Source organism: Panthera pardus, unplaced genomic scaffold, assembly GCF_024362965.1.
Source record: "Panthera pardus isolate Hobbes unplaced genomic scaffold, ASM2436296v1 HiC_scaffold_13, whole genome shotgun sequence".
Lineage (NCBI taxonomy): Eukaryota > Metazoa > Chordata > Mammalia > Carnivora > Felidae > Panthera > Panthera pardus.
This window is the reverse complement of record NW_026526688.1, coordinates 127,373,343-127,399,554: the sequence shown is the minus strand read 5'-3', so window position 1 is coordinate 127,399,554 and position 26,212 is coordinate 127,373,343. Positions and strand designations below refer to the sequence as shown.

Sequence of the window (26,212 nt, the reverse complement as noted above, 5' to 3'; positions counted from 1 at the left end):
TAATTTCTTCTCTAATTGCCTGGTTGACCCATTCATTCTTTATTAGGGTGTTCTTTAACCTCCATGCTTTTGGAGGTTTTCCAGACTTCTTCCTGTGGTTGATTTCAAGCTTCATAGCATTGTGGTCTGAAAGTATGCATGGTATGATCTCAATTCTTGTATACTTATGAAGGGCTGTTTTGTGACCCAGTATGTGATCTATCTTGGAGAATGTTCCATGTGCACTCAAGAAGAAAGTATATTCTGTTGCTTTCGGATGCAGAGTTCTAAATATATCTGTCAAGTCCATCTGATCCAATGTATCATTCAGGGCCCTTGTTTCTTTATTGACCGTGTGTCTAGATGATCTATCCATTTCTGTAAGTGGAGTGTTAAAGTCCCCTGCAATTACCACATTCTTATCAATAAGGTTGCTTATGTTTGTAAGTAATTGTTTTATATATTTGGGGGCTCCCGTATTCGGCGCATAGACATTTATAATTGTTAGCTCTTCCTGATGGATAGACCCTGTGATTATTATATAATGCCCTTCTTCATCTCTTGTCACAGCCTTTAATTTAAAGTCTAGTTTGTCTGATATAAGTATGGCTAATCCAGCTTTCTTTTGACTTCCAGTGGCATGATAAATAGTTCTCCATCCCCTCACTCTCAATCTGAAGGTGTCCTCAGGTCTAAAATGAGTCTCTTGTAGACAGCAAATAGATGGGTCTTGTTTTTTTATCCATTCTGATACCATATATCTTTTGGTTGGCGCATTTAGTCCATTTACATTCAGTGTTATTATAGAAAGATATGGGTTTAGAGTCATTGTGATGTCCGTAGGTTTCATGCTTGTAGCGATGTCTCTGGTACTTTGTCTCACAGGATCGCCCTTAGGATCTCTTGTAGGGCTGGTTTAATGGTGATGAATTCCTTCAGTTTTTGTTTGTTTAGGAAGACCTTTATCTCTCCTATTCTAAATGACAAACTTGCTGGATAAAGGATTCTCGGCTGCATAGTTTTCCTGTTCATCACATTGAAGATCTCCTGCCATTCCTTTCTGGCCTGCCAAGTTTCAGAAGAGAGATCAGTCACGAGTCTTATAGGTCTCCCTTTATATGTTAGAGCATGTTTATCCCTTGCTGCTTTCACAATTTTCTCTTTATCCTTGTATTTTGCCAGTTTCACTATGATATGTCGTGCAGAAGATCAATTCCAGTTACGTCTGAAGGGAGTTCTCTGTGCCTCTTGGATTTCAATGCCTTTTTCCTTCCCCAGGTCAGGGAAGTTCTCAGCTATTATTTCTTAAAGTACACCTTCAGCACCTTTCCCTCTCTCTTCCTCCTCTGGAATACCAATTATGCGTCGATTATTTCTCTTTAGTGCATCACTTAGTTCTCTAATTTTCCCCTCATACCTCTGGATTTTTTTTTATCTCTCTTTTTCTCAGCTTCTTCTTTTTCCATAATTTTATCTTCTAGTTCACCTATTCTCTCCTCTGCCTCTTCAATCCGAGCCGTGGTTGTCTCCATTTTATTTTGCAACTCGTTGATAGCATTTTTTAGCTCCTCCTGGCTGTTCCTTAGTCCCTTGATGTCTGTAGCAAGAGATTCTCTGCTGTCCTTTATACTGTTTTCAAGCCCAGTGATTAATTTTATGACTATTATTCTAAATTCACTTTCTGTTATATTGTTTAAATCAGTTTTGATCAGTTCGTTAACTGTTGTTATTTCCTGGACGTTTTTCTGAGGGGAATTCTTCCGTTTGGTCATTTTGGATAGTCACTGGAGTGGTGCGGGACTGCGGGCACTTCCCCTGTGCTGTCTTGAATAACTTGTGTTGGTGGGTGGAGTCAGAGTCAGACCTGATGTCTGCCCCCAGCCCACCTCTGGGGCCACTGTCAGACTGGTGTGTGCCTTCTCTTCCCCTCTGCTAGGGGCGGGATTCACTGTGGGGTGGCGTGGCCCGTGTGGGCTACTTGCACACTGCCAGGCTTGTGGTGCTGGGGATCTGGCGTATTAGCTGGGGTGGGTAGGCAAGGTGCACGGGGGCAGGAGGGGCAGACTTAGCTCACTTCTCCTTAGGTGATCCACTTCAGGAGGGGCCCTGTGGCAGCAGGAAGGAGTCAGACCCACTGCCAGAGGTGTGGATCTCAGAAGCACAGCATTTGGTGTTTGTGAGCTACAAGCAAGTTCCCTGGCAGGAACTGGTTCCCTTTGGGATTTTGGGTGGGGGATGGGCGAGGGAGATGGCACTGGCGAGCGCCTTTGTTCCCTGCCAAACTGAGCTCTGTCGTCCCGGGGCTCAGCAACTCTCCCTCCCGTTGTCCTCCAGCCTTCCTGCTCTCCAAGCAGAGCTGTTAACTTATAACCTTCCAGATGTTAAGTCCTTCTCACTGTCGAAACACACTCTGTCCGGCCCCTCCGCTTTTGCAAGCCAGACTCAGGGTCTCTGCTTGGCCTGCGGGCCACCCCTCCGCCCCTGCTCCCTCCTGCCAGTCTATGGAGCGCGCACTGCCTCGCTGCCCTTCCTACCCTCTTCCGTGGGCCTCTCGTCTGTGCTTGGTCCCGGAGACTCCATTCTGCTAGTCTTCTGGCGGTTTTCTGGGTTATTTAGGCAGGTGTAGGTGGAATCTAAGTGATCAGCAGGACGCGGTGAGCCCAGCGTCCTTCTATGCAGCTATCTTCTCCTCGAAACTTTAAAGTCTTTAGAACCAAAACACATATATTCCTCTATTAACAAACATAGAATAATTATATAATAAGGTCTCAATAAATAATTTTTAGCACTAAAATTTCAGAGTTAAAAGGGCTCTTATATTACCAGTTATAATCCATTTATTGTACAGATGAGTAATCTTCAAATGATGAAAGCTTGGCTACTTACCCAAAGTCATGTCATGTATCTTTAGCTGAAGATGAAAGATAACATTCTTCTTTCTTTTCATCACCTTTCTTTTCTTCGTCCTTTAGAATTTCTTTAACATCTGCTTTCTCACAAGCAAACTTAGAATTTTTACACTAAAACACTATTTGAACACCAAAGAATATAAAATAATACTTAAGCAGACTGTCAAGAAATTTTAAAAATCTATGATCAGTCCATTCTTTTGAAGAGCAAGAGAAGGAAATGTATAGTTTAAGAAGTTGGATATGCAGAGAGAGACCTAATACTTGTTAAATATGTGCCAAAACTCCTCAATAACTATTTTCCTTCCACTTTATGCAAAAAAATCCTTAAGGTGGGAGATATAAGGGGTAAAGAATCTCAAGGAAATTAAAGCTCATTGTATGTACTTTTAATCAGTTCAAATTTCCAGGTTCAAATGAATGATATCCTAGGGCAATTAGTGCATTTTCTGAGGTGACTTATGAGTTACTATGGATAATATGTACAAAACATGAAAAAGGGGAATGTTATACAGTTGGAGACTGACATATTTAAAATTACAAAAAAAAAATCCGTTCTGCTTGACTAGTGACTTTGATTTTATTCTCTGAAAAACTACAGGATGGATTATTGATCTGATGTGTTATAGGTGATAAAATAAGTAAGCAGTTCATTTTTGTTTTTGATACCATGAACTATCATTGGAAAATGAAAATCTGGTTACACGTGCATTTTGAGTTTAATAATGCCTTTTACAAAGTGCTTAAAAACTATATAGAGAAGCCTTGTTGGATTACACTATAATAAAGGATACTTGTGGGTGATTAAAAAAACATTTTGGAGTATTAACTAATGAGCTACCATCAGAGTTGGAAGAACTTTAGAGGCAAATTGCAATGATTGGGATTTGCCCATGTATTTTTTATCAATATCTTGCTAGCAATGTGGGTGAAGAATTAAAGCCTGCTTCTCAGACATCCAAATGAACCAAGGCTAGCAGGAAATGTTGATATAGTGATTGATAGGTAACAATTCAAAATGTTTCCAATAGATGTGAAAGACCAAAGAACCAAAGAATGAAACTGATGATAGACAAATATAAAATCCAACATTTGGTTCAAAATCAATTCCATAGGACTTATGAGAAGTTCTAGATTGATAGTGTTTCATTTAGAAATATGTTTGACCATAAGTTTAGTTTAAGGCAATGTGGTACTTCACCTAGTAAAAATGATCCAAGCTTTAATTTTATTTTCAAAAACTATATTATTCGTATCAGTTGAGGAAATATTGATTAATTAGATTATGTTTGTAAGAAAATGATCAGTATTTTGAGGGATATGGAAACCATATTTTGAGAAGAGTGTAAAAGCAAATTGTTTTTAGTGTTAAAATAGTTATTTCCAATTGGAGAATAAAATAGTACTTTTCAAGTATTTGAAAGATTAGGTACATCTATTCAGATTTATAATGTGATGTATAGATGACAACGTTAAGACACTTAATAGAAGATATATAGGGGAGCAGATATCAGTTCCTTATATAATGAAAGCTTTGTGTTAATTGGAATATGTCAAATATAAATTGTTCATCTTGAAAAGATGCAATTGGACTTATAATATTAAAAAAATAATGTACTTGGAACATATGACATGGCACTAGATATATACTAAGCATTAAAAAAATGTGTAACTATTACTAATATAATGTCCCTAGCATTATGGTCAAGCGTAAATTAGATAATTATTTGTGAGACATGACCATTTATTTCAGATTAAATTTAGAACAAATGTTTTCCAAGCTCTCTAAGTTTATGCTTCTAAGATTCAATTATTGTATGGCTTATTAGCCATGCCCCCTTGTAATGTCCACCCATCTCCTTTTCATGACTTGAAATAATACAAATCTTTTATCTTCTTTCAATGAAAACATTTAGACTGTGTAATTAGAATATTTTGAAAAAAATTCTTTATATTCCAATTTTAGAGTTAGTTCTTACTAAAATTTAAATAATCACTTATTCATTAAACATTTGACATACATTAATATTTTGTAATATATTAAACCTACTATAGTAGACTCTTGATTACCTTAGCTAATGACAAACAGCATAAATAGAAACATATTAATAAACCAAGAACCTTATTTTAATTATTGAGGCAATTATTCATTAAGATACAAATTTTTTATTACTGCTATAAAACTTCACAAATTTTTATATTACTATTTGTTTTTATTCTGTAAAAATCTCTTTCTGTTGGGAATGCTGAAGAATAGAAGAGATTTATAAGAATTGAATAACAAGCATCCAGTGAATGTTCCATCTTTATTTACATGTGAAGCAAGTTTTTATTGATCATGAATCTATGCCAAACAAAGGTGGTAGATACCAGGAATATGTCAATTTAAAACAAGAATAAAAACTAGTCATGGAGCTTGCAGTCTAGTAGAAAAGTCAGACATTATTCAAAGGATCACACAAATATTTGTAAAATTACAACTGTCAGAACTGCTAGAAAAGTGAGGGATATAGGCTTCTGGTAGTATAAATAACAAGAATTATTATTCTAATCATGGGGGTCATGGATAGCTTCCCCGAGGAAGTGATAATTGAGCTGATTTATGAATATGAATATGAGTTTACTGGAAGAATTTTCAGGAAGGACAATCCATTCAATGGAAATAACATGTACAAAGACCATGCATCAGGAAGTAGTGCCGGAAAGAAAAATAGCCATATATATATATATATATATATATATATATATATATATATATATGTTGAGGTAGGTTGAGGATAATCTATCTAAAGATGTATAGGTTATGTTAGAGATTTGAATCCTTTTCCTCAGAGCAATGCAAATGCATTGAAAACCTTTAAGCTGTGTGAGGGACAGATAGATTTGCTCAACAGAAAGATTACTTTTACTGCAATAGGGAAATTAAGAAAAAAGAAAAGGTAGATTTCAGATAGACTCTTAATAAGCCCATAAAAGCAATGGTGAGAACTGACAATAGTAGAGAAACGAATGTATATTAGGATTGCCAGGAGGTAGAATCAATAGTTACAGATAAGACAGGAGGTGTAAGATTGGAAAAGATAATGAAACCACCAAGATTTAAGACTTATGTGAAAAGATATTCATTGAGGAAGGAGACACTGAGAGAAGACTAGTTAGAGTTGAACAGCCTGAGTATGGTCTTGGCCATGTTAAATCTGAGGTATTTTTGACACTTCTAATAGAAGTATCAATTATGAAGTTACATAAATCACTGTGGACTCCAGACCTCAGATCTATATCTAGAAATATAAATTTGTAAATCTGATGTATGAATGGGGACAATGGAAGTAATGTATATAAATGGGATTGCCTAGGTGAAAGATCAAATGGGAAAAGTATATAAAGACCAAGTCCAGAGGATTGCCAACATAAGCTTGAAAAAGAAATGAAAAAGAAGCTTATGTCATGTCATGAAAACTAAGGAAAAGAGTGCTTATGATGGAGAAAGCAGTCATCATTGCCAAATGTTGTCAAGAAACCTAAACAGATGAGCACTAAATTGTATCCATTTGACTCAGCAATGCAAAACGTAAGAAGTTCTGTGTCCCTTGAATAATAGAGTGCTTAGCAATATGGGTACAAAAGAATCTTCCCAGACTTACTAGGAGATTGGGAAATAGAGACAAATCTTTAAAGAAAATTGTGGAAAAAGAGAGAGGAAGTAAAGGTAATAACTGGGATTCAGAAGTCGTAGGAGAGGAGGACAGACTTTTCTTTTTTTGTTGTTTTTATTTTAATGCAAAGGAGTTACAGAATCTTTTCATAGGAAATTTAGTTGATAGGATGATGTTTAATACAGAAAAGACAGGAGTTTAAATATCTGAAAGAGGGAATTGGTTGATAAGTTTACTAATGGTGGGTTGGTTTTTGGAAGGAAGACAGTTCTTTCATTGTAAATAGAGGTTAAATAGAATAGGCTGGGTGCAGGATATATGTTGAGTGGTAGAAGGTAGAAATAAGCCTGAATTTTAATCTGATATCTTTTATGTTCCTTATAAAATAGCAGTTAAGGTCATCTTTCAAGAGTTGAGAGGGGTGGTTACTGAGAAAATTAAAGATTTCATGACAGTAAAGATTTGAAATGTAGAAACTGGAAAAGTGAATTGACATATATGCATACATAGACAGGTAAATAATTAGATAAATAAGTGATAAGGAAGGAAGGGAGGGAGAGAAGGTGAAAAAAAAAGAAGAGGAAAAGAAAAGGAAGGAAGACAGTAAAGGAGGCAGGGAGGGAGGATAGGAATGATCATTTGTTTCTGATCATTTTTGGTAGTTTGGAGATATTCAAGAAGTTAACTTTTTTGAATCAGTGGTTCTTGGCTTTTTTTTTTCCTGCTCCAATAAAATTCTAATACAAGTAAGGACTATCACATACTCATGAAGCACAATTATCTGCTCAATATTGTGATTCTGTAGAATAGGACGAAGTACTTTCTTAGAAAGGTGTATACATATCTCAGGGATGAGAAAATGTGTGTATATGTGTTTATATTGTGTCTGTATATAAATGTATTTGTGCAGTTTGAAAAGCTTATCACATGATTCTGAAATGCCCTCCACAGGAATACTGGGAATTTCTCCTTGAAAACAGAGTAGCCAAGTGTTAAAATTGGACCAGAACCTAGGAAGTTAGTTCTCCGTAGAAATATGACAAGTAATTATTATATTTAATAAATCCATTAGCATATACAATATAATCAGTTTCCTTTTCCAAAGAGAAAACACACATTATTCCCTAAATATCTTTTCTCCATTATACAAATTCACTTCGTGATACTTACCTATTAGTAGAATTAGTATGTGACTATTCCAATTCATGATCATTCAAATGTTAACATTGAATTATTAGAAAAATATTGATGAAAGTTTACACATAGTCAGTCAACTTGTTGCCAGTAAGTTCTTCCATAGGTGAAATATTCTGATTGTGATTGAGTCATAAAATGCATTAGCTCAGTAGTCCATCAATTGCTGGATTACTGATCCATAGTACTGTAATGTCCTGAAAAACTAAAGGCAACTTCTGAAAGCCTAATTGAATCTTGGAGACATGTTTATTACCATTAGGATTAAGATAATATGAGTCCACTCACAGTAGTCACACTAAATACAGTTACATTCATTTCACAAATAGATAAACTGAAGTTTACAAAAGAGAGAACTGGAGAAATAAGGATCCAGGTTAGCTTTTCAACCTGAAAAGACCAAATTCCTAATATTTAGCTATAGAAAATAAATATATAAGGGGCACTTGGGTGGCTCAGTCATTTAAGCATCCGCCTCTTGATCTCAGCTCCAGTCTTGATCTCAGGGTGTGAGTTCAGGCTCCACCTTGGCCTCCATGCTGAGTATGACACCTACTTAAAAATAAATAAATAAATAAATAAATAAATAAATAAATAAATAAATAAAAATGAGCCTGAAAGCAATAATAATTATTTCTCTGAAAGTTTATTTTCAAATATGTTATTAAGTATAATATCTCTCTGTTAATAATTATAAGCTCATGGTGTGTATACTAATATGGCCTTGTTGCAATATAAATACTACAATAAAAAAACCCACAAAATTTGAGACTCTGTTAAGATAAAACTTGTCCTAAAACCAGTTACCTTAACCACCTACCATATGCATCATTTGGAAAATGAAGGATTTTTGCAATGAGGTAAGTGGTTATGAGCTCTGATTTGGAGTAAGAAAAACCTAGCTTTAGTATTGACTTCTATACTTATAAACAATGAGAACTAAACAAGTCATGCAATTCTTGTAGTTTCTGTATGAAATCAAGGGGAAAACACATAATTCATGAATTATATTCATATTGTAAGGATTAAATAAGAAAATGTATTTAAATATTTAGTACTGGACTTAGCAACAAATATATATGGACTGATATGTATGTATAAACATATGCATATATGTGCATATATATGTACACACACAAACGCACATGATTCTTAAATATATGCAGAATATTTTTGAAGCCATTATTACTTCAGAGACTAGATTTATTTGAGCCAGTTTAGCATTCCGTTTGGTATGTTACTTCACATGTTTTTTTGTTTCTTTTTTGTTTTGTTTGTTTTATTTTGTTCTGTTTTGTTTGGTGTCCAAAAGCAATAAAACCAGTTTCTGTCTTCCTTCATAAAACAATAAGTAAGGAAGAAAAATAATAGCAAAAATGTTCAACACACAATTTACTATTATTTTTATTTGTCTGGAAGGAGCTTTCCACAGCTTTAATCACAGCCATGGATCATTATTTCAAACAAAATACATCCTCTGGTTATTTAAATATGTGTTCTCATATTATAGAATTTAAATATGTCATTTGTTCTGTGCTCTCCCTACAATTCTACTCTGTGCTTCAAATCAGTAAAATAGCATGCACTGCCATTTTTAATGCTATCACTGAGAATCTAGGGAGATACACATTGAAAAGAAGAGTTGTTACTCTGAGAAGAATTATGTCTCCTTAATTTTTCATTTTTTGTTAAGACATTTCTGAGATTTGTGCAATAAAATCATAGTAGAGACTTTTGGCAAATGACACTATAACAGTGCTATATGAAAGTTCTGACTGTAATGCATTTAGAAATCAATAATATAAATTTTGATGCAGAGAAATCTAAACCAAGAGTAAATGCTATGTTGAGGGTTTTTTTTTTAAATAAGTTATCCAATAATTTACATCTTAAGAACATAATAAAAATATCTTGGGAATATTTTCTCAGAAAGAATTCCTTAGAATATGTTTTGCCTTTGTTACTGTGTTAATGACGGCTTTGATAAAAAGGACTCAAGAAAAGAAGACAATTTCCTTCAGGTGTTATCTGTTTGAAATATTCTTCATTGATTTCACATGCACTGATAATATGAACAAGGTCATTTATCTGACTCTGGTGGGGCAAGATTTGCAGTAAGAAATGCAAAATTCATACAGAGTTCTCCTCTAAGAAATATCTGCAGTGTTTTTCCGTTTATATAAAAAGACTAAAGATGTTGCCTGAGGCATCTATTTTCGTTTCCTTCAGGCAAGTTGAAGCACCACAAATCAAATTGTTTTCCACATTGTTAATTTATTATTTTCTCTTTTCAATTTTTCAGAGAGCTGACATAGGGATTTCTGCTTTAACCATCACCCCAGATCGTGAGAATGTGGTGGACTTTACAACACGCTACATGGACTACTCAGTGGGAGTACTACTTCGAAGGGCTGAAAAGACAGTGGATATGTTTGCCTGTCTCGCACCATTTGATCTCTCTCTATGGGCTTGCATTGCTGGCACTGTTCTTCTGGTGGGTCTTCTGGTCTACCTCCTAAATTGGCTTAATCCCCCACGATTACAAATGGGATCAATGACATCTACTACTCTCTACAACTCCATGTGGTTTGTCTACGGATCCTTTGTACAGCAAGGTAAGGAGAATAAAAAAACATTTTGGTATGAAAAAAGGATATGTTTCAAATGCCATGAATCAGTTAAGAATGTTCAGTATCTGACATCAATAAGTGTTCTAAAGGGTCTTCACAGCAATGCTCAGAAAAGAACATTTCCAGATCTTTCCTAGAGGATCTCAAACACAGCAGGAGTCCTGCAAAAATGGTTCATTATCTTTTGATGTAGATTCAATTTCATCAACAAAGCCAGAAATGAATGTCAGAGATAAGGTTCACAAGAAACTCAAGATCAGATTCCCCTTCCTTCCCGCCTAATTTTTTTTTTTTCTTTCTCTGACATTCTGAGAAATTGCCTTATGAGGATGAAACAACTTACTACCAGACCAGATACTGTTTAATTATTTACATATGTAAGACACGTTAGGACTTGTTCTTTGTTCAGAGACATTGTTTAATGTATTAAAAATATTCATTGACAATGAAAAACTTTGATTAATTTAAGATTCTGATAAGAAATTTTGTTTTATTTTTCATCTTAATATATAATCTTTACCAGTGATTTAACTTACAATTTCATTGTAACAATGAAATGTAAAGAATGTCTTTGTTTTGTTATTCAATATTTAATTTACCCTACTCTTTAAAATTGTCAAGTTAATTCTTTGGCTCTTACCATTTTAGAATACAATAATAATTATTGAACTCCTTATTTGAGACTACAGCCATTGTACAGAATGAAATAATAATATACTTAGGGGATTGATAGTTTCTTACAAACCTGTCACATGTCACATGTATTGAAGAGGAGAAATATGTGTCACAATGGAGATACATGACACTTTAGCCTTAATATTTACAACTGTCAATAGCATCATATTTTTTATTCACACTTGCTATTAGATCTTCCATTAAATTTGAGTATTTGTTCTCAACTGCATACTCCTGATTGAGACCACTGGCCCAGAGAGGGACGTGGACAGAGCCCTAAAGAAAGGAATGGGTAGATGGGCTTTCCGTGGTAACTGATAAGGAATGATGAGAAAGATCCAAGTACCGTGTATAGTATGCAGTGATATACATACAAAATAAAGAGAGTATTTAAATATGTAGGGTTTGGTTGACTATGTTAAATATTTCAAAAAATCAAGTAAAATTAAGACTTGAAAGATATTTGCTGGGTTTAGCAATAAACTTTGCTATAGGTAATATTCCAGTGACTGTAGCTACATAACAAGTACCTCTACCAATTCTGTGGGTCAGAAGTTTAGACAAGACATTGGAAGGATTGCCGGAGTCCAGCTCCAGCAGGTCCAGGGGTTCCCGAAGGATGAATGGCATCGGCAAAAAAGTGAAAATAAAACAAAACAAAAATAAAAATGAAAAACTAAAATAAAAAGCTAAAATAAGAAACTAAAATAAAAAACTAAAATAAAAATGGACACAAACAACAGCAGTGTGTTGAACTGGCTGATTTATTGCAGTAAACATGGCATTATATTTGCTAGTGATTTCCTTGTAACATACGTCATCTATGTTTTTCTAACATTACCCAATTCTAAAATTGTTCCTTTGTATAATCCCTCAATAAGGAATAACATGATTGTTTTGTCATAACGTTCCCTCCTGCCCTTTGCTTATTGATTAATTTCTTTTATTGTTTTTATTATGTATCTATGTTTATCTATAATTTATAAAGTATTTGCTTTGCTGTTTTCACGAAAGGCCATTTATCTCTCAACATCTCAAGTGGAACAGTTACAGGGACATGACCCTGAACCATTCGTGGTTTTAAAGAACAAAAGGGTTCGCCTGGGTCCGAGGTGCCAAGAAGGGGGCCAAGAGGGCCTTAGAAACCCACGCCTTATGCATTCTCAGAGAGACAATGCACCTAGGAACCAATGAACCATTCTGTAGCTTTAACCGACTAGGTTCAATCATCATCTGGAATGCCTCCTGGGGGACAGGTGGGCCGAGGGGTCAGAGTGACCTGTGTCCATAGATACACTCCTTAGTTACCGGAGTGGGGCTTTCGGATCCATATGTCTCTCCTTCATTGGCCGCCTTTGCTGGTAAATGCATGAGGCTATCCTTCCTGTAAGTAGAGGAGTCTCCATGGGGATGGCAAGGGCCAAACATAAGGCCGCACAATTTCTTGCGGAACCTTATTTTCTTCCCTAATGGCTCTTTTCCCAGGGGGCCTGCCGAGGGCAATTCCCCAACAGACAATACCCCAGGTAGTTTTAAGGCCAAATTACCTAAAAGCGGGAGGACAAGAAGCTTCACTGTCGGTGGACTGCCTTGCAGTCACCAATCCGTCCACAGCCAGGGCTTTGCCATTCAGGCTGGGTAGCTTGACTTCCAGCAAAGGATGGCTTGTCTTTACTCAGTGATGTCTGAGGACTCGACTAGACAACTTAAAGTCTGAAGATGAACTCATCTGTAGGCTTGTGCATTTCACTTTCATGTCTGGTGGCTGATGTTGACTGAGGGCTTGTAGCTTCAGTTTTCTTCTGTGGTCTCTCTTCATGGGATAGTTTGGTTTTTTTCACAGCATGATAGTTAATTTCTCCACAGAGAGCATTCCAAAAAGAGAAAAAAGAGTCAATAAAACAGACGAATATTACAATGCAGATTGGGGATCACAAACTTGTATGACAGTTTGAGTTCCTCTTGCAGGCAACGTACTGGTTGTGCCCATCGTATGGCTTTGTTACAAGATTTAAAATGGCTAAAAATTATGAAATTCTTAGATACAATAACTTCTATAAGGATCACATAATTATTTACCAAATAAATAAAAAACAAAAACTAATTAGATCCAGCTGTGGATAGTTAGGCACATGGAAAATGTATAACAAGGCAAATGATTTTAGATTATTGGAAAGATAATGATTAAAATGGTAGTTCTTATGGTACATGGAGCAATAAAAAATTAGAAATACCAATAATGAGAATGCAGTAAGAGTAGCCTGGAGAGTAATAGAGTAGTAGTAAGAGAGAATAGGGTTCTTGATGAGGCCAAAGACAAAAGTGGAAACATCAGTGTGAGAGAGTTTGAAGTTTTTATTTATGGATTCCTGAGGTTAAGAGTTGTTGAAAGACTTTAAAGCTGATCAAGGAACTGAGAGCCTAGAGCATTGGATGAGCCATCTGCAATTATGGTCTGCTTGGAGGAAAATGAGCCACGTGCCAAAGTTGTCCATAAATGAGGAGAGATAGGAGACATTGACAGATATGAGCACTGACTAAAAATAGAAGTTGGTATAGTTAGATGTAATTAACCTCTGTTTTCACCTCACTTCTTCCCAATCCATCCAATTTTCTGTACATGGTTTTAATAACCATCAATATCCAATTGACCACCACATCTGCATCATCCATTCTTTTAGTTTTGTATATCCAGCTGCTCTGGATATAGCAGAAGTACCGTGAATTCCAACATGCCAAAAAATTGAATTTATTTTATACTTTAAAGCTTTGTAGCCTCTCATATTCTCTATTCAAGCTGATGCATTACTAACTACTCAGATAATCAGGTTAGAAACTTTGAAAATAGTTTTGATTTCTTCTTCCTTCTATCCCTTATATCCAACCATAATCAAGTCCTGTGAATTTTACCTTCTAAATATTTCTAGAAGTGGAAATCTTGTCTCACCTAAACAGAGAAGTCTACACTGCTCTCAAGATTAGGCCTAACTCATTTCTCAGGTCTTTATATTTCAGTTTTGTCCCCTGCAAATATATGCCCCACATACTTTATAGCTAGGTTTTTCTATCAGGGAGAGCTAACCACATAATTTCCATTCTTCAAATATTTCCTTTGGCTCCCCACTGCCCACAGTTTAAAAGCTATTTAGAACATGAACAATATTCCACCAGTAGGCTCCTGTCCGGTGCTCAATTCTCATCTCTTACCACTCATGCATCACATTTAATTCTCCAGTTACTCCAAACAGCTTTTGTCCCTTGAACACAAGATTGTGTCATGACTCTGCCATTGCTTCTGCTCTTTTCAGTTCCTGAAATGCCTTTATTACTAAGCTGCTTAATCTCTATTCCCACTCACTGCTTTCGTGTGGCAAGTTGCTATGCATCCTCTAATTCTTGCTTTGCTTTCACTTCTTTTAGGAAATGTTTGGTGGGATTAAGGACCATCTTCTATGCTTCTGAAGATATATTTATCATAGCACTTATAAACTATGGTGTAATTGCCTTTCCCCTCCCCGCATTTGTCTCCATCTGAGTCCTTTGAGCACAAAACAGTGTCTTATTTATCTTTATCGTCCCTTTGCCTATAGTTCAGGGTCTTATATATATTGTTTGATAAATGCAAAGCGATGAACTAAATGAATAACTACATGCTAAATTGTTAACTAAACCAAGAATGGAGTTAACTGCAATATTGTGCTTATTAGATTATAATCTGTTCCCCAATGGTCTAAACTCCCTAAACCTGACAGGAAGTTACTCAGAATGTCTCTACTGATGTATTTTATTAAGTAGATAAGATACAGAACTTTTGAACAAGGTCTCCAATTCATTGAACTTTTCTTTTGAGGATGTTGATATGCTTTCTGAACTCTGCCTCTAGGTAGCCAAATTCTTGTAATTTTTGGAGCACATTAAAGAGAAAAAGATAAGTAAAATTACCCATATGGCTACCAGGCTTTTCTAGTTCTGTAAGCATGATACAGATATCAAAAGTTACAAATAGGTTAAGCACTTTTCCATCCTAACTGGGCCTTTAAATGAATTGTACAGCCTATAGGTTGATTGTGCATTTATACAAATTCTTAGTGATGGATAATGCTGAATTGCATATGATTAACTACTTCATCTTTGAAATGCTGCTATTCTTCCACTTCCTAACAATGAAAGGTGAATTCATTAAAAGATACAGAGAGCATCTTTACGTTTTGATTAAAAATAAGTCAAGAAAATGCTCCTAAAGCCTATGAAAAAAGAATCAGTCAATGACAGTGTCCATGCACAGGCAATGTAGTTAAAATTAGGTATAATTTTCGATAAAAACATAGTCTTTTTAAGAAGTACAGCTGTTATTCAGAATTACAGTCTTTATTGAATCAGTAGTCAAGATTGAATAGGGCTAAAAAGCATTTTTATGTATTATCACATAAATTTCTGAAAAAAGAATTTAGGGACCACTAAAAGAAAAATGTTAAATATATGTGAGTTGTTTACTAATTCTGACTTTTTTAAAAAATATGTAACTTCAAAGCATTCTGGAAAAACAGCTCAGGGAATCCAACTGTGCAAAAGCAGTATGGCCCATTATAGAGATAAACTTGGTACATCTGTTTGGCTGGAACATTAGAGCTTGTGAATTAGATAGTGAAATGCATGAATGAGAGACCAATTTTATGCAAGTTTTGTTGTCATTTTATATCTTCTTTTATTTCCGTGTCTATGTGCATCTCTCTGTAATCAAATACTTAAACAACTAGGGTTTGATTTTTGAAGATCCTTATGTTTAGTTTATGGGCAGTGACTCTCAATTTCATCTGGGCTGGAGCAAGGGGTGCTCTGTGACTTTTTCACACATGTGGTTGTATGTAGTTATGTTTCCTGTTTATTTGCAAAGGGAAATTTCAGAGTTTGCCTCAGATGGTTTTGTCTGATCTATGAAGTATGAATATTTATAGTCCTGCAAAATATTTGAAGCTATTCCATATGTTTATTTACCAACAAGCATATATTAAGTACCAACTATATGCCAGGGACAAAAGGAAAACAAGGAATGAACTACATTAACCGGTTTAATAACTATTTCTTGGGTATGCTGTGTATTGTGCCCAACCTAGATGCTTTGAGATCTAGGTCATAAATAAGAAAGACACAGTTCTTTCAGGAATGCTAGGAACCAGCAAAATCGGCCACAGCCAAATGGGACCAAAACAAAAACAAAAACAAAAAACACTTTTGATGAGAAGAGCAGACAGAATTATTGGAAAGAATAAAGAAGGAAAATTCCTTTGATAGCTTTCTTAAAGATCAAGTAGCTCCACAGATGCCAATGATGAATAGAAAGGGGGCCTTTAGGAATAGTAGAAGATAGCTTGATGGCTCCTGCACAAGAGTTAACAGGAGAGGAAAACCACGGTCTTTGAGATCCCAGAACAATATTTTGAAGAAAATAGTTCTTTCCACTGCCAGGTGGATTGTAGTGTTACAGAGAATCACAACTTTCTCATTTCCATTAAAAGAAGAGTCAGACATTCTTCTCTATCAAATTAAGCAACTAAAGAGCTTGTTGATGAGAGAGCATCTCTTTAAAACTTTGCATAGAAGAATAACTCAAAAAAGACATCCATTTTAATAGTGTAGATGTCAAATATATGAAATTTATCAATGTCCTAGTCACAAAACCCCAAAGGATTCAAACCTTATAATGTGGTAGCTAAAGCTATTCCTTTGTAATGTTATCTGATATTTCACATTCAATTTGAATATAACAAAAATGATATTGGCTAGCTCTGTTGTTTACTGACCCTAATGAACACAGGGAAAATGAGAGTAATTCCCAGTGACAGGCTAACTGGGCTATAGAGACAAATTTCTTCTATGTTCTGTTCTTACAGATATTAACTCAAAAAAGCTCTCTGTAATTTTTATTTAGGTTCAAACAACATCTCTGTTGTTGCTAACTATGACTGACAGTCCTTAACGAAGGGAGCGCCAAGCATTCTGAGAGCTGTCACATCCACTTGAGAATTTCCCCATGCTGATTTAAAACATGACAAGGTGCTCATTTTCTTTCTTTTTATCACCAGAATTCACCACTAAAGGAAAAAAAAAGTTGAACTTTCACATTCTCAGATACTGTTCTAAGTCTATTTTTATGGGTGTGAGGAATTACTAGTTTGTATGACTAGACAACAATGTGATGATGCTAAGATGGGAATCCATTGGTTTACATTTCCAATGAATGGACTCCTAAGCAATTATTCCATGAATTATGTGCATGTAATATGCCCCCAAATTTCATTTCTTAATATCAGCTCTTCATGATTTGAGCCAGAAAATCCCTTCTCATGCTAAACTGGGCTTTTGAAGAGTTGAAAGTAACTAAAGAATGAGGCACAAATCCTATCTCTACTTATAAAATGCTTATAAAAGAAGAACTGGTGTAAACAACATTTTCTTGACTACTTTGAACTATTTAAGAATGCAAACTATAATTCTGCTTCAGATTCTGTGTCTCCCTCTCTCTGTCCTTCCCTCGATTCACACTGTCTCTCTCTCTCTCTCTCTCTCTCTCAAAAAAAGGTAAACACTGGGGCGCCTGGGTGGCTCAGTCGGTTAGGCGGCCGACTTCGGCTGAGGTCATGATCTCGCGGTTCGTGAGTTTGAGCCCCACGTTGGGCTCTGTGCTGACAGCTCAGAGCCTGGAGCCTGTTTTGGATTGTGTCTCCCTCTCTCTGACCCTCCCCCGTTCATGCTCTGTCTCTCTCTTTCTCAAAAATAAATAAACGTTAAAAAAAATTAAAAAAAAAAAAAGTAAACATTAAAAAAACATTAAAAAAAAAGGGGGGGTGCCTGGGTGGCTCAGTCAGGTAAACATCCGACATCGGCTCAGGTCATGATCTCACAGTTCCTGGGTTCTAGCCCCGTGTCAGACTCTGTGCTGACAGCTCAGAGCCTGGAGCGTACTTCAGATTCTGTGTCTCCCTCTCTCTGTCCCTCCCCCACTCACACTCTGTCTCTGTCTCTCTCTCTCACTCTCTCAAAAAAAAAAAAAAATGAATATTTAAAAAAAATTAAAAAAAGAATGCAAACAATAATTAAAAGCATTGTTTTAGTATTTAACAAAACAAAGGAGTCATTTCCTGAGAGACCTTAAAAACAAAAAACAAACAAACAAAAAACCTGAAGAGTGATTTTAAGATATTCTGAGTTGGTTTTTCTTCTCCAAAGTGCTATAAGAAAAAACGTATTTTTAAAAACCTGTATTTTTTTTAATTTTTATTTATTTTTGAGAGAGAGAGGGGGAGAGAGAGAGAGAGAGAGAGAGAGAGAGAGAGAGCATGAGTTGGGGAGGGGCAGAGAGAGACGAGGAGACACAGAATCTGAAGCAGGCTCCAGGCTCTGAGCTGTCAGCACAGAGCCCAACACAGGGCTGGAACTCATAGACTGCGAGATCATGACCTGAGCCCAAGTCACATGCTCAACCATTAAGCCACCCTAGTGCCCCCAAAATGTAAATTTTTTTAAAGTTTATTTATATTGAGAGAGAGAGAGGGCAGGAGGGGCAGAGAGAGGGAGAGAGAGAGAGAATCCCAAGCAAGCTCCACACTGTCAGTGCAGAGCCCCATGCAGGCTCAAACTCGGGAACCATGAAATCATGACCTGAGTGGAAACCAACAGTAGGATGCTTAACCGACTGAGCCACCCAGGTGCCCTAAAACTCTAAATTTAAGTGATGAAAAAGGAGGTGTTACAAGTCCTTTAAAATAGCATTGACATCATTGTAGCTCTCAGTATTTACAGTATCATATTACAATACCCTTCAGCTTAAGTCATAACAATAGGATCAGGGGCACTGTGTGGCTCAGTGGGTTAGGTGTCCAACTCTTGATTTCAGCTCAGGTCATGATCTCACAGTTCTGAGTTCAAGCCCTGTATCAGGATCCACACTGACAGCAAGGAGCCTGCTTAGGGTTTTCTCTCCCTCTATCTGCCCCTCCCCTGCTTATTCTCTCTCTCTCTCTCTCTCTCTCTCTCTCTGTCTCTCTCTCTCTCTCTCTCTCTCTCAAAATAAATAAGTAAAACTTCAAAACATTTTTTAATTAAAAAAAAAGAATAGGGTCTGACATCACCAAATATAAATGTATCCTAAAGGTGATTTAGGATTTATCAAACTTAAAATATTGGGATCAAAAGACTATGGGTGGTAATAGAGACCATCAGTTTAGAATACAAATTTGGAAATTCAATTTTTGTTTGACCTGAATCATATTTCCCATTCACCTATGGATATGTATTTAGAAGTTTAATAATGATGGTTATAAAAACATGGGAAATTGATCCCAGCTTTAAAAAACAGTATCAGCATATTTTGAAAATTAAGACTCTTAGAATTCAATCTAGCTCTAATATGCATACTTATAAGGAAACTATCATCTCTGGTTTACATATTGATGAATAAAAAAGTCCTCTACTCTTGTTAAATACTCTCGAATGTGGCATAGCCTTTGCTTTAATTGTTCACAATTTTAAGGCAGAGAAATTGCAATGTGTAATATAAAGTATAAATTCACGTTACCTATGTCATCATATATAATAGCATCTCTTATTTGTAAGCTACATTTCTTGATGACAATTGTTCTTTTTTTATATTGAGATTTAACAAAAGACCAATGCATGATCCATATTTCCACACTATGGACCCGTAAAATTGCTCTTGGATTTGTGGCTGTGCCCAAAATTTATAGAGTCTCTTTATATTCACAACTCTGTCTCTTGGACTCTAAATTAGCAATCCATTTGGAACAGCCACACAGTTTGTCCTCTCTGCTTCAGTTCTTTTCTAGCTGTTAATATTTATGTCCATTGTTAAAGCTCTATGTTAGCATGTACTGAAAGTATTTCTTCTGCCTTTACTATTTTAAATTCTTTATTCTCTAGAAAATATCCATTTATATATTAAATAAGAATTATTTGTCTAATCAGAAGGATGAGTAGGACAGCATGGTGTGTGTCTTCACGAAGCTTTCAGTGTACAAAAGAAACAAACTAATAAACATAGCTCCGTCGTAGAATCATAATTATCATGTTGAGGAAAGCACAAGTCATCATGGGCTTGGGGTTGACAGATATGCTGCTGTTTGGCACACTGCAATTTAGTCAAATACATACCAAGTCATGACCTATCAAAATGAGGAACACAGACTACGAACCAATTTTTTGCATAGTGACAATGGAAGAAATGAATTGTCTAATTAACTGGCTTTATCTTTGCTCTCTGATCTATAGAATAAAGTGCTAGATTATTTAATTTTTTTTTCTTTTAGCTGTAAAATTGTATGATTCCATAATATCAATATCTAATTAGAGAAATATTTTCTTATCTTTCTGTTTCCATGAGATACATTTCAGTTTTAAATCCTGTATCTACCACTTACTAGCTATATGACATTGGACAAGTTGCTTAACCTCTAGGTGCCTCGGTTCCCTGAATAATAATTGCCTACTTCATCAGGTGTTTGAAAACTTAATAGTTCATGGATATAAAACACTTAAAACTTTGTGAATGATATAAAATAGGCACTCACCGTTATAATTATAATTACCTCACCATTTTTTCAGGCCACAGCAAGAGATAGAATCAACCACACTGTTTAATGCTTTATACACTCACAGTTACCTCAGAAAATAAGGATTCTTTTAAAGAAGCATATTATAATTAGGCATATAGAAATATATTAGGAAAACTAATCTAGCTAATAAAAGTGCTTATAGTAAAAACCACATACTAACAAGTTCATAGTAACTTTGTCATTTGACCAGATATGAAAAATTAAAACATTTTTTTCCTGTGTAAGTACATCATCATCACATGTATTTGTGATAAATGGTAGCATAACAGGGCCAAAAACACAACAAATTAGTGCACCCAAATTGAATGGAATTACAAATTTTGATTCAGGATGCTTCCAGTTTGCATATTAACTCTTTTAAGAAGATTGTTTAATTGAGGGGAGCTAATCTAATAAGAACTATGTAAATATGTGTTTTGTATTTGGAATTATGTCCTGAAATCTGTAACTAAATTAGCACAAAATGGAGTATGAGCATCATATAGAAGGCTAATTTTCCAAAACTAATCAATGTTCACAAAGTGCCATTGATGGCAGTTTAGAACCATTTGGACCCATTCCAGAATTGAAATGATAATAATGATCATGATCATGATCATGATCATACTTCAATTTTTGTTTATTACATTCAAAATACCAGTATTGAAACCAATAATATTTAACAATTTTTATTGAGGTGTAATTGACATACATTATATTAGTTTCAAGTATACAACATAATGATTTGATAATTTGTATATATTGTGAAATGATCACCACAATAAGTCTAGTTAATATGTGCACATAGTTACCCAATTTTGATGAGATTAACTACAATCACCATGTTGTACATTACCTCCCCATGAGTTACTTATTTTATAACTAGAAGTTTATACCTTTTGCCCTCTTTCAACCATTTGACCCACACTATCTCTGACAACCACCAATCTGTCCTTTGTATATGAATGCTCAGTTTTTTTTTTTCATTTGTTTTGTTTAAAAAAATATTTTTAAATGTTTTTATTTATATTTGAGAGAGAGATACAGAGAGACAGAGCTTGAGCAGGGGAGGGGCAGAGAGACAGAGACAGAATCTGAAGTACACTCTGGGCTCCAAGCTGTCAGCACAGAGCCCCATGTGGGGCCTGAACCTGTGAGCAGTGGAATCATGACCTCAGCCGAAGTCAGATGCTTAACCAACTGGCTACCCAGGCACCTATCATTTGTTTTGTTTTTCAGATTCCACATGCAGGTGAGACCATATGGTATTTGCCCTTCTCTGTTTGACTAATTTCACTTAGAATAATGTCCTCAAAGTCTATCCATGTTGTTGCAAATGGCAAGATTTCATTCTTCTCCATGGTGAATAATATTCCAGTGTATACAATGGAAAGAATGGAAAAAATATATATATTAAAACTTAAAATACACACATATATTAATATATATGTATTTCTTCACCCATTCATCTGCCTTAATGGACACTAAGGTTGTTTTTGTATCTTAGCTATTGTAAATAATGCTGCAGTGAACATAGGGGTACATACATGTCTTCAAGTTAGTGTTTTCATTTTCTTTGGATAAATAACCAGAAGTGGAATTTCTGGATCACATGGTAGTTCTGTTTTGAATTTTTTGAGGAAAGTCCATACTGTTTTTCAGAGTGGCTGCACCAATTTACATTCCTCCCAACAGAGCTCAAGTGTTCCCTTTTCTCCACATCCTTGCCAATCCTTTCATCATCAACAAATCTTTTCATCATTTTGATAATAGCCATTCTAACAGGTGTGAGGTGATATCTCATTGTGTTTTTTAATTTTCATCCTGTGATGATTAGTGATATTGAGCATCTTTGCATGTGTCTTTTTGGAAAAATGTCTATTCAGATCCTTTGCCCATTTTTTAATCGCATTGTTTTTTTTTCTATTGAGTTGTATGAGTTTTTTATATATATTTTGGTATTAGTCCCTTATCAGATATATGATTTGCAGCTATTTTCTCCCAGTCAGTACATTCATTACCTTTTCATTTTGTTGATGCTTTCCTTTGCTGTGCAGAAGCCTTTTAATTTGATATAGTCTCACTTGTTTATTTTTGCTTTTGTTGCCTTTGTTTTGGTGTCAAATCCAAAAAATCATTGCCAAGAGCAATGTCAAGAAGTTTGCCATCTATGTTTTCTTCCAGGAGTTTTGTGGATTCGGGTCTCACATTCAAGTCTTTAATCCATTTTGATTTAATTTTTGTATATGGTGTAAGGTAATGGTCCAGTTTCATTCTTTTGCTATGTCAGTAACGATTTAATTGTTTAAGGTATTTATAAAACTAAAAGCAACTTTGTCTATTATACATAAATATAACCTATCTTAAATACTATGCTAAAATTTTGAATTCACTGATAGAATTCCTTTAAACTTAAGAGAATTGCTGAACTCTGGTTTCATTGTTAAATATAAGTAATGCTTATATTATAGATACTTTTGAAATACAATATGATGTATAGGAAAGTTATCAATAATATATGTAAGTATACGTTCCAATTTGTTTGTATTATTGCAGCACTGGTATACATAACACCAGATATAAGGTTAATTTTAAGATGAAAACAATTTCCAAGTAACTAGTGAAATTTGTGACTTTGAGAAAACTAAAGCACATAGTATTGTGAGTTAAATTTGTGAGTTAAAGCAAAGAATATGCCATTCCAGTATTCACAAGGTTGATTCTAAATTAACTGTCTATAATATCATTTGATCAATATGAGCAATCTAAAAATAAATCATAGTATTGAAATTACTGAGAAGGAATAAAAGGTTTTTGGATGTCTTCCAAAATATTATTTTAATACAGTCTTTGCTGAGAAAAGTTACTAAGTTCCTAAAGCAATAATCATTCATTGCCTGAAATGGAATTTTTTGAAAAGTATATAGTTTAAGTGGAGGTGATCCTAATTTTTTTGGCTTTCAAATTTTGAAATAGTATGATTCACATAATTATCAGCAAAGTTGTGAAGAATTGTTGATGGTATTCGATTCTACCTGAGATCCTTCTAACATCATGATGGTCTCTTCTTTCTGAATGTAAAGTAATTTTGCTATGTCAGCAGGACCGTCTGCAAGCACCATATTTCTATACTATTGTTATACTATTCAAAGAGTAAGGCCACTTAGTCTTTAGTCCTCTGCCTTACATCACCACCCAAGGATAACTATAATCCTCTAGAAATGCATTGCCTGGAGTGTGGCACTGCTTAATAAATCACTTCATCTTATTTATCTTTCTCTTGACATATATCTAGCAGCAGGAACCATTATCCTGTGACAATGTTAAGTTCCATTGACATTTTCTCTTAATTAACCACACCACTGGCTACAAATTTAACATTGGGAATAAATTTCCTTTATTTAATGCTATCATGAACAAAGGAAGTGTTAAGTTTGTCATGCATTCATTGTCTTAACAGATATTGAAATATCTCTGTTACTTTTTCAGACCAGTTTATTCTGCTGAGAAAATCACAAACAGAATTTATATGTAGAATCATGTTGCATTGGGGTGCCTGGGAGGCTCAGTCAGTTAAGCGTCTGACTTTGGCTCAGGTCATAATCTCATGGTTTGTGAGTTCAAGCCCCACGTCAGGCTCTGTGCTGACAGCTCATAGCCTGGAGCCTGCTTTGGATTCTGCCTCCCTCTCTCTCTCTCTATCCTTCCCCGACCAGTGCTCTGTCTCTCTGTCTCTAAAAAAAAAAAAAAAAAAAAAAAAAAAAAAAAAAGTAAAAAAAAAAAAAGAAAAAGAATCATGTTGCATTACTTCTTTATTAGGCAACTGACCAATAAGACAAATGCACTTTTTCATTAAATATCTTGATGAATGTATGAGAGCTCTATTATATGTCTGAATTCCTCTGTGATTTCTATTTCTTCAGTCTACTGAGTGACTTTTATGTACATTTTTACAAATTGAAAGAAACATTTCAGATTAAATATGTCTTATGTATTTTAATCCTAAGTATTTTGGGTTCAAATTAAAAATCACTCATTTATTGGGGTACCTGGGTGGCTCAGTCAGTTGAGCATCCAACTCTTGATTTTGGCTCAGGTAATGATCCCACGGCCATGGGATCAAGCCCTGCATTGGACTCCATGCTGAGCATGGAGCATGCAGCATGCTTAAGATTCTCTATCTCTCCCTGTGCCTCTCTCCCCCACTCATCTTCTCTCTCTTTCTAAATAGATAAATAAATAAAAATCACTCATTTATTCAACATCATTTTTTTTATTTTTTAATGTTTGTTTATTTTTTAGAGAGAGAGAGACAGAGACAGAGACAGAGTGTGAGTGGGGAAGGGGAAGAGAGAGAGGGAGGCACACAATCTGAAGCAGGATCCAGGCTCTGAGCTGTCAGCACAGAGCCTGATGCGGGGCTCAAACTCATGAATGGTGACATCACGTTTAACCAACTGAGCCACCCAGACATCCCTATTCAACATTATTGAATATCTACAGTGTGACAGGCACTATTCAAGCTCCTAGAGATACTTTTCTGAGCAAAGCAAAGATTTAGGCTCTAATGGAGCTTTTATTCTAGTGAAAGAAGACAGATAACAAACAATAGGTGAAAGAAAGAAAGAAAGAAAGAAAGAAAGAAAGAAAGAAAGAAAGAAAGAAAGAAAAAAAAAAGAAAGAAAGAAAGAAGAAAGAAAGAAAACCATATCTAGGTATCATATGTATATATATATATGGTGAGAGAGAGAATTTTTTCCCTATATCAAACCAAGCTTCTAATAATGGCTTTCATGCAGAGTAGGATTTAATAATTACCCTGTTCCTAAATCATCAGTAGTAAGCTTCTCTATAGAAAATTCTTCCTGTAAAGGAATATAATTGAAGGTCTTTATTACTATTATTTGCTTGAAATTTATATATGCTTCACCTTTATCCAAAAAGATCATAAAATCTGATAACATTCATAATAACACTGGGTTCTTTTGCTTCTCCCACAGAAAAATCATAGCATTTACTCCCAGTTTTCCTTGTCAATTCCAGTTCTTTGATTAAAAATTTCTTGATTTTTAAATTCACAGTCATTTGGCCAGCTGGAATATAAGATTAGATATACAGTAGCTTCACTGGAAATCTGTAAGCTCAGGATTGTCCCTCAGAAAACCTTCCTTTAAAAATACTGTGCAGTTCATCCTTTGACACTGTACTTAATCTCTAAACCATAGGAAAAACAATGTCAAATCTTGTCACCAATACCAGGAAATGGTACAACTATTGTTGTATAGGTCCCTCTATAGTGGTGGTAGAGAGTTGTATAGATTAGTGACACTTCTGAAGACTAAATATTTTAAAGTGAGTCTTTAATATTCAGCCCTCCAAATATAGAACATGGTTTAGGTTAAAGAGTGAAAATTAAAATGTTCACTCTGATGTTCATTGATTTTTTAATTTTTTCTTCTGAGCTAGTATTGACCCAATTGACATTCTACAAATGCTGACTTGAATTGGGTTAAGCAAGTTGGAAATTATATTTGATGACCTGAATAATTCATTAAAAAGGA

The 26,212-nt window shown here is 35.1% G+C and overlaps 1 protein-coding gene across 2 annotated transcripts in view; it reads left to right on the top strand.

Annotated features, from left to right (window-relative positions):
* GRID2 (glutamate ionotropic receptor delta type subunit 2) overlaps positions 1-26,212 on the top strand; it is a 1,432,440-nt gene that overhangs the window by 1,133,563 nt on the left and 272,665 nt on the right. For both annotated transcript variants that reach the window (XM_053901394.1, XM_019464250.2), the window contains exon 11: positions 10,041-10,353. In XM_053901394.1, coding sequence (XP_053757369.1) covers positions 10,041-10,353 — 313 coding nt within the window. The remainder of the gene's footprint in view (positions 1-10,040; positions 10,354-26,212) is intronic.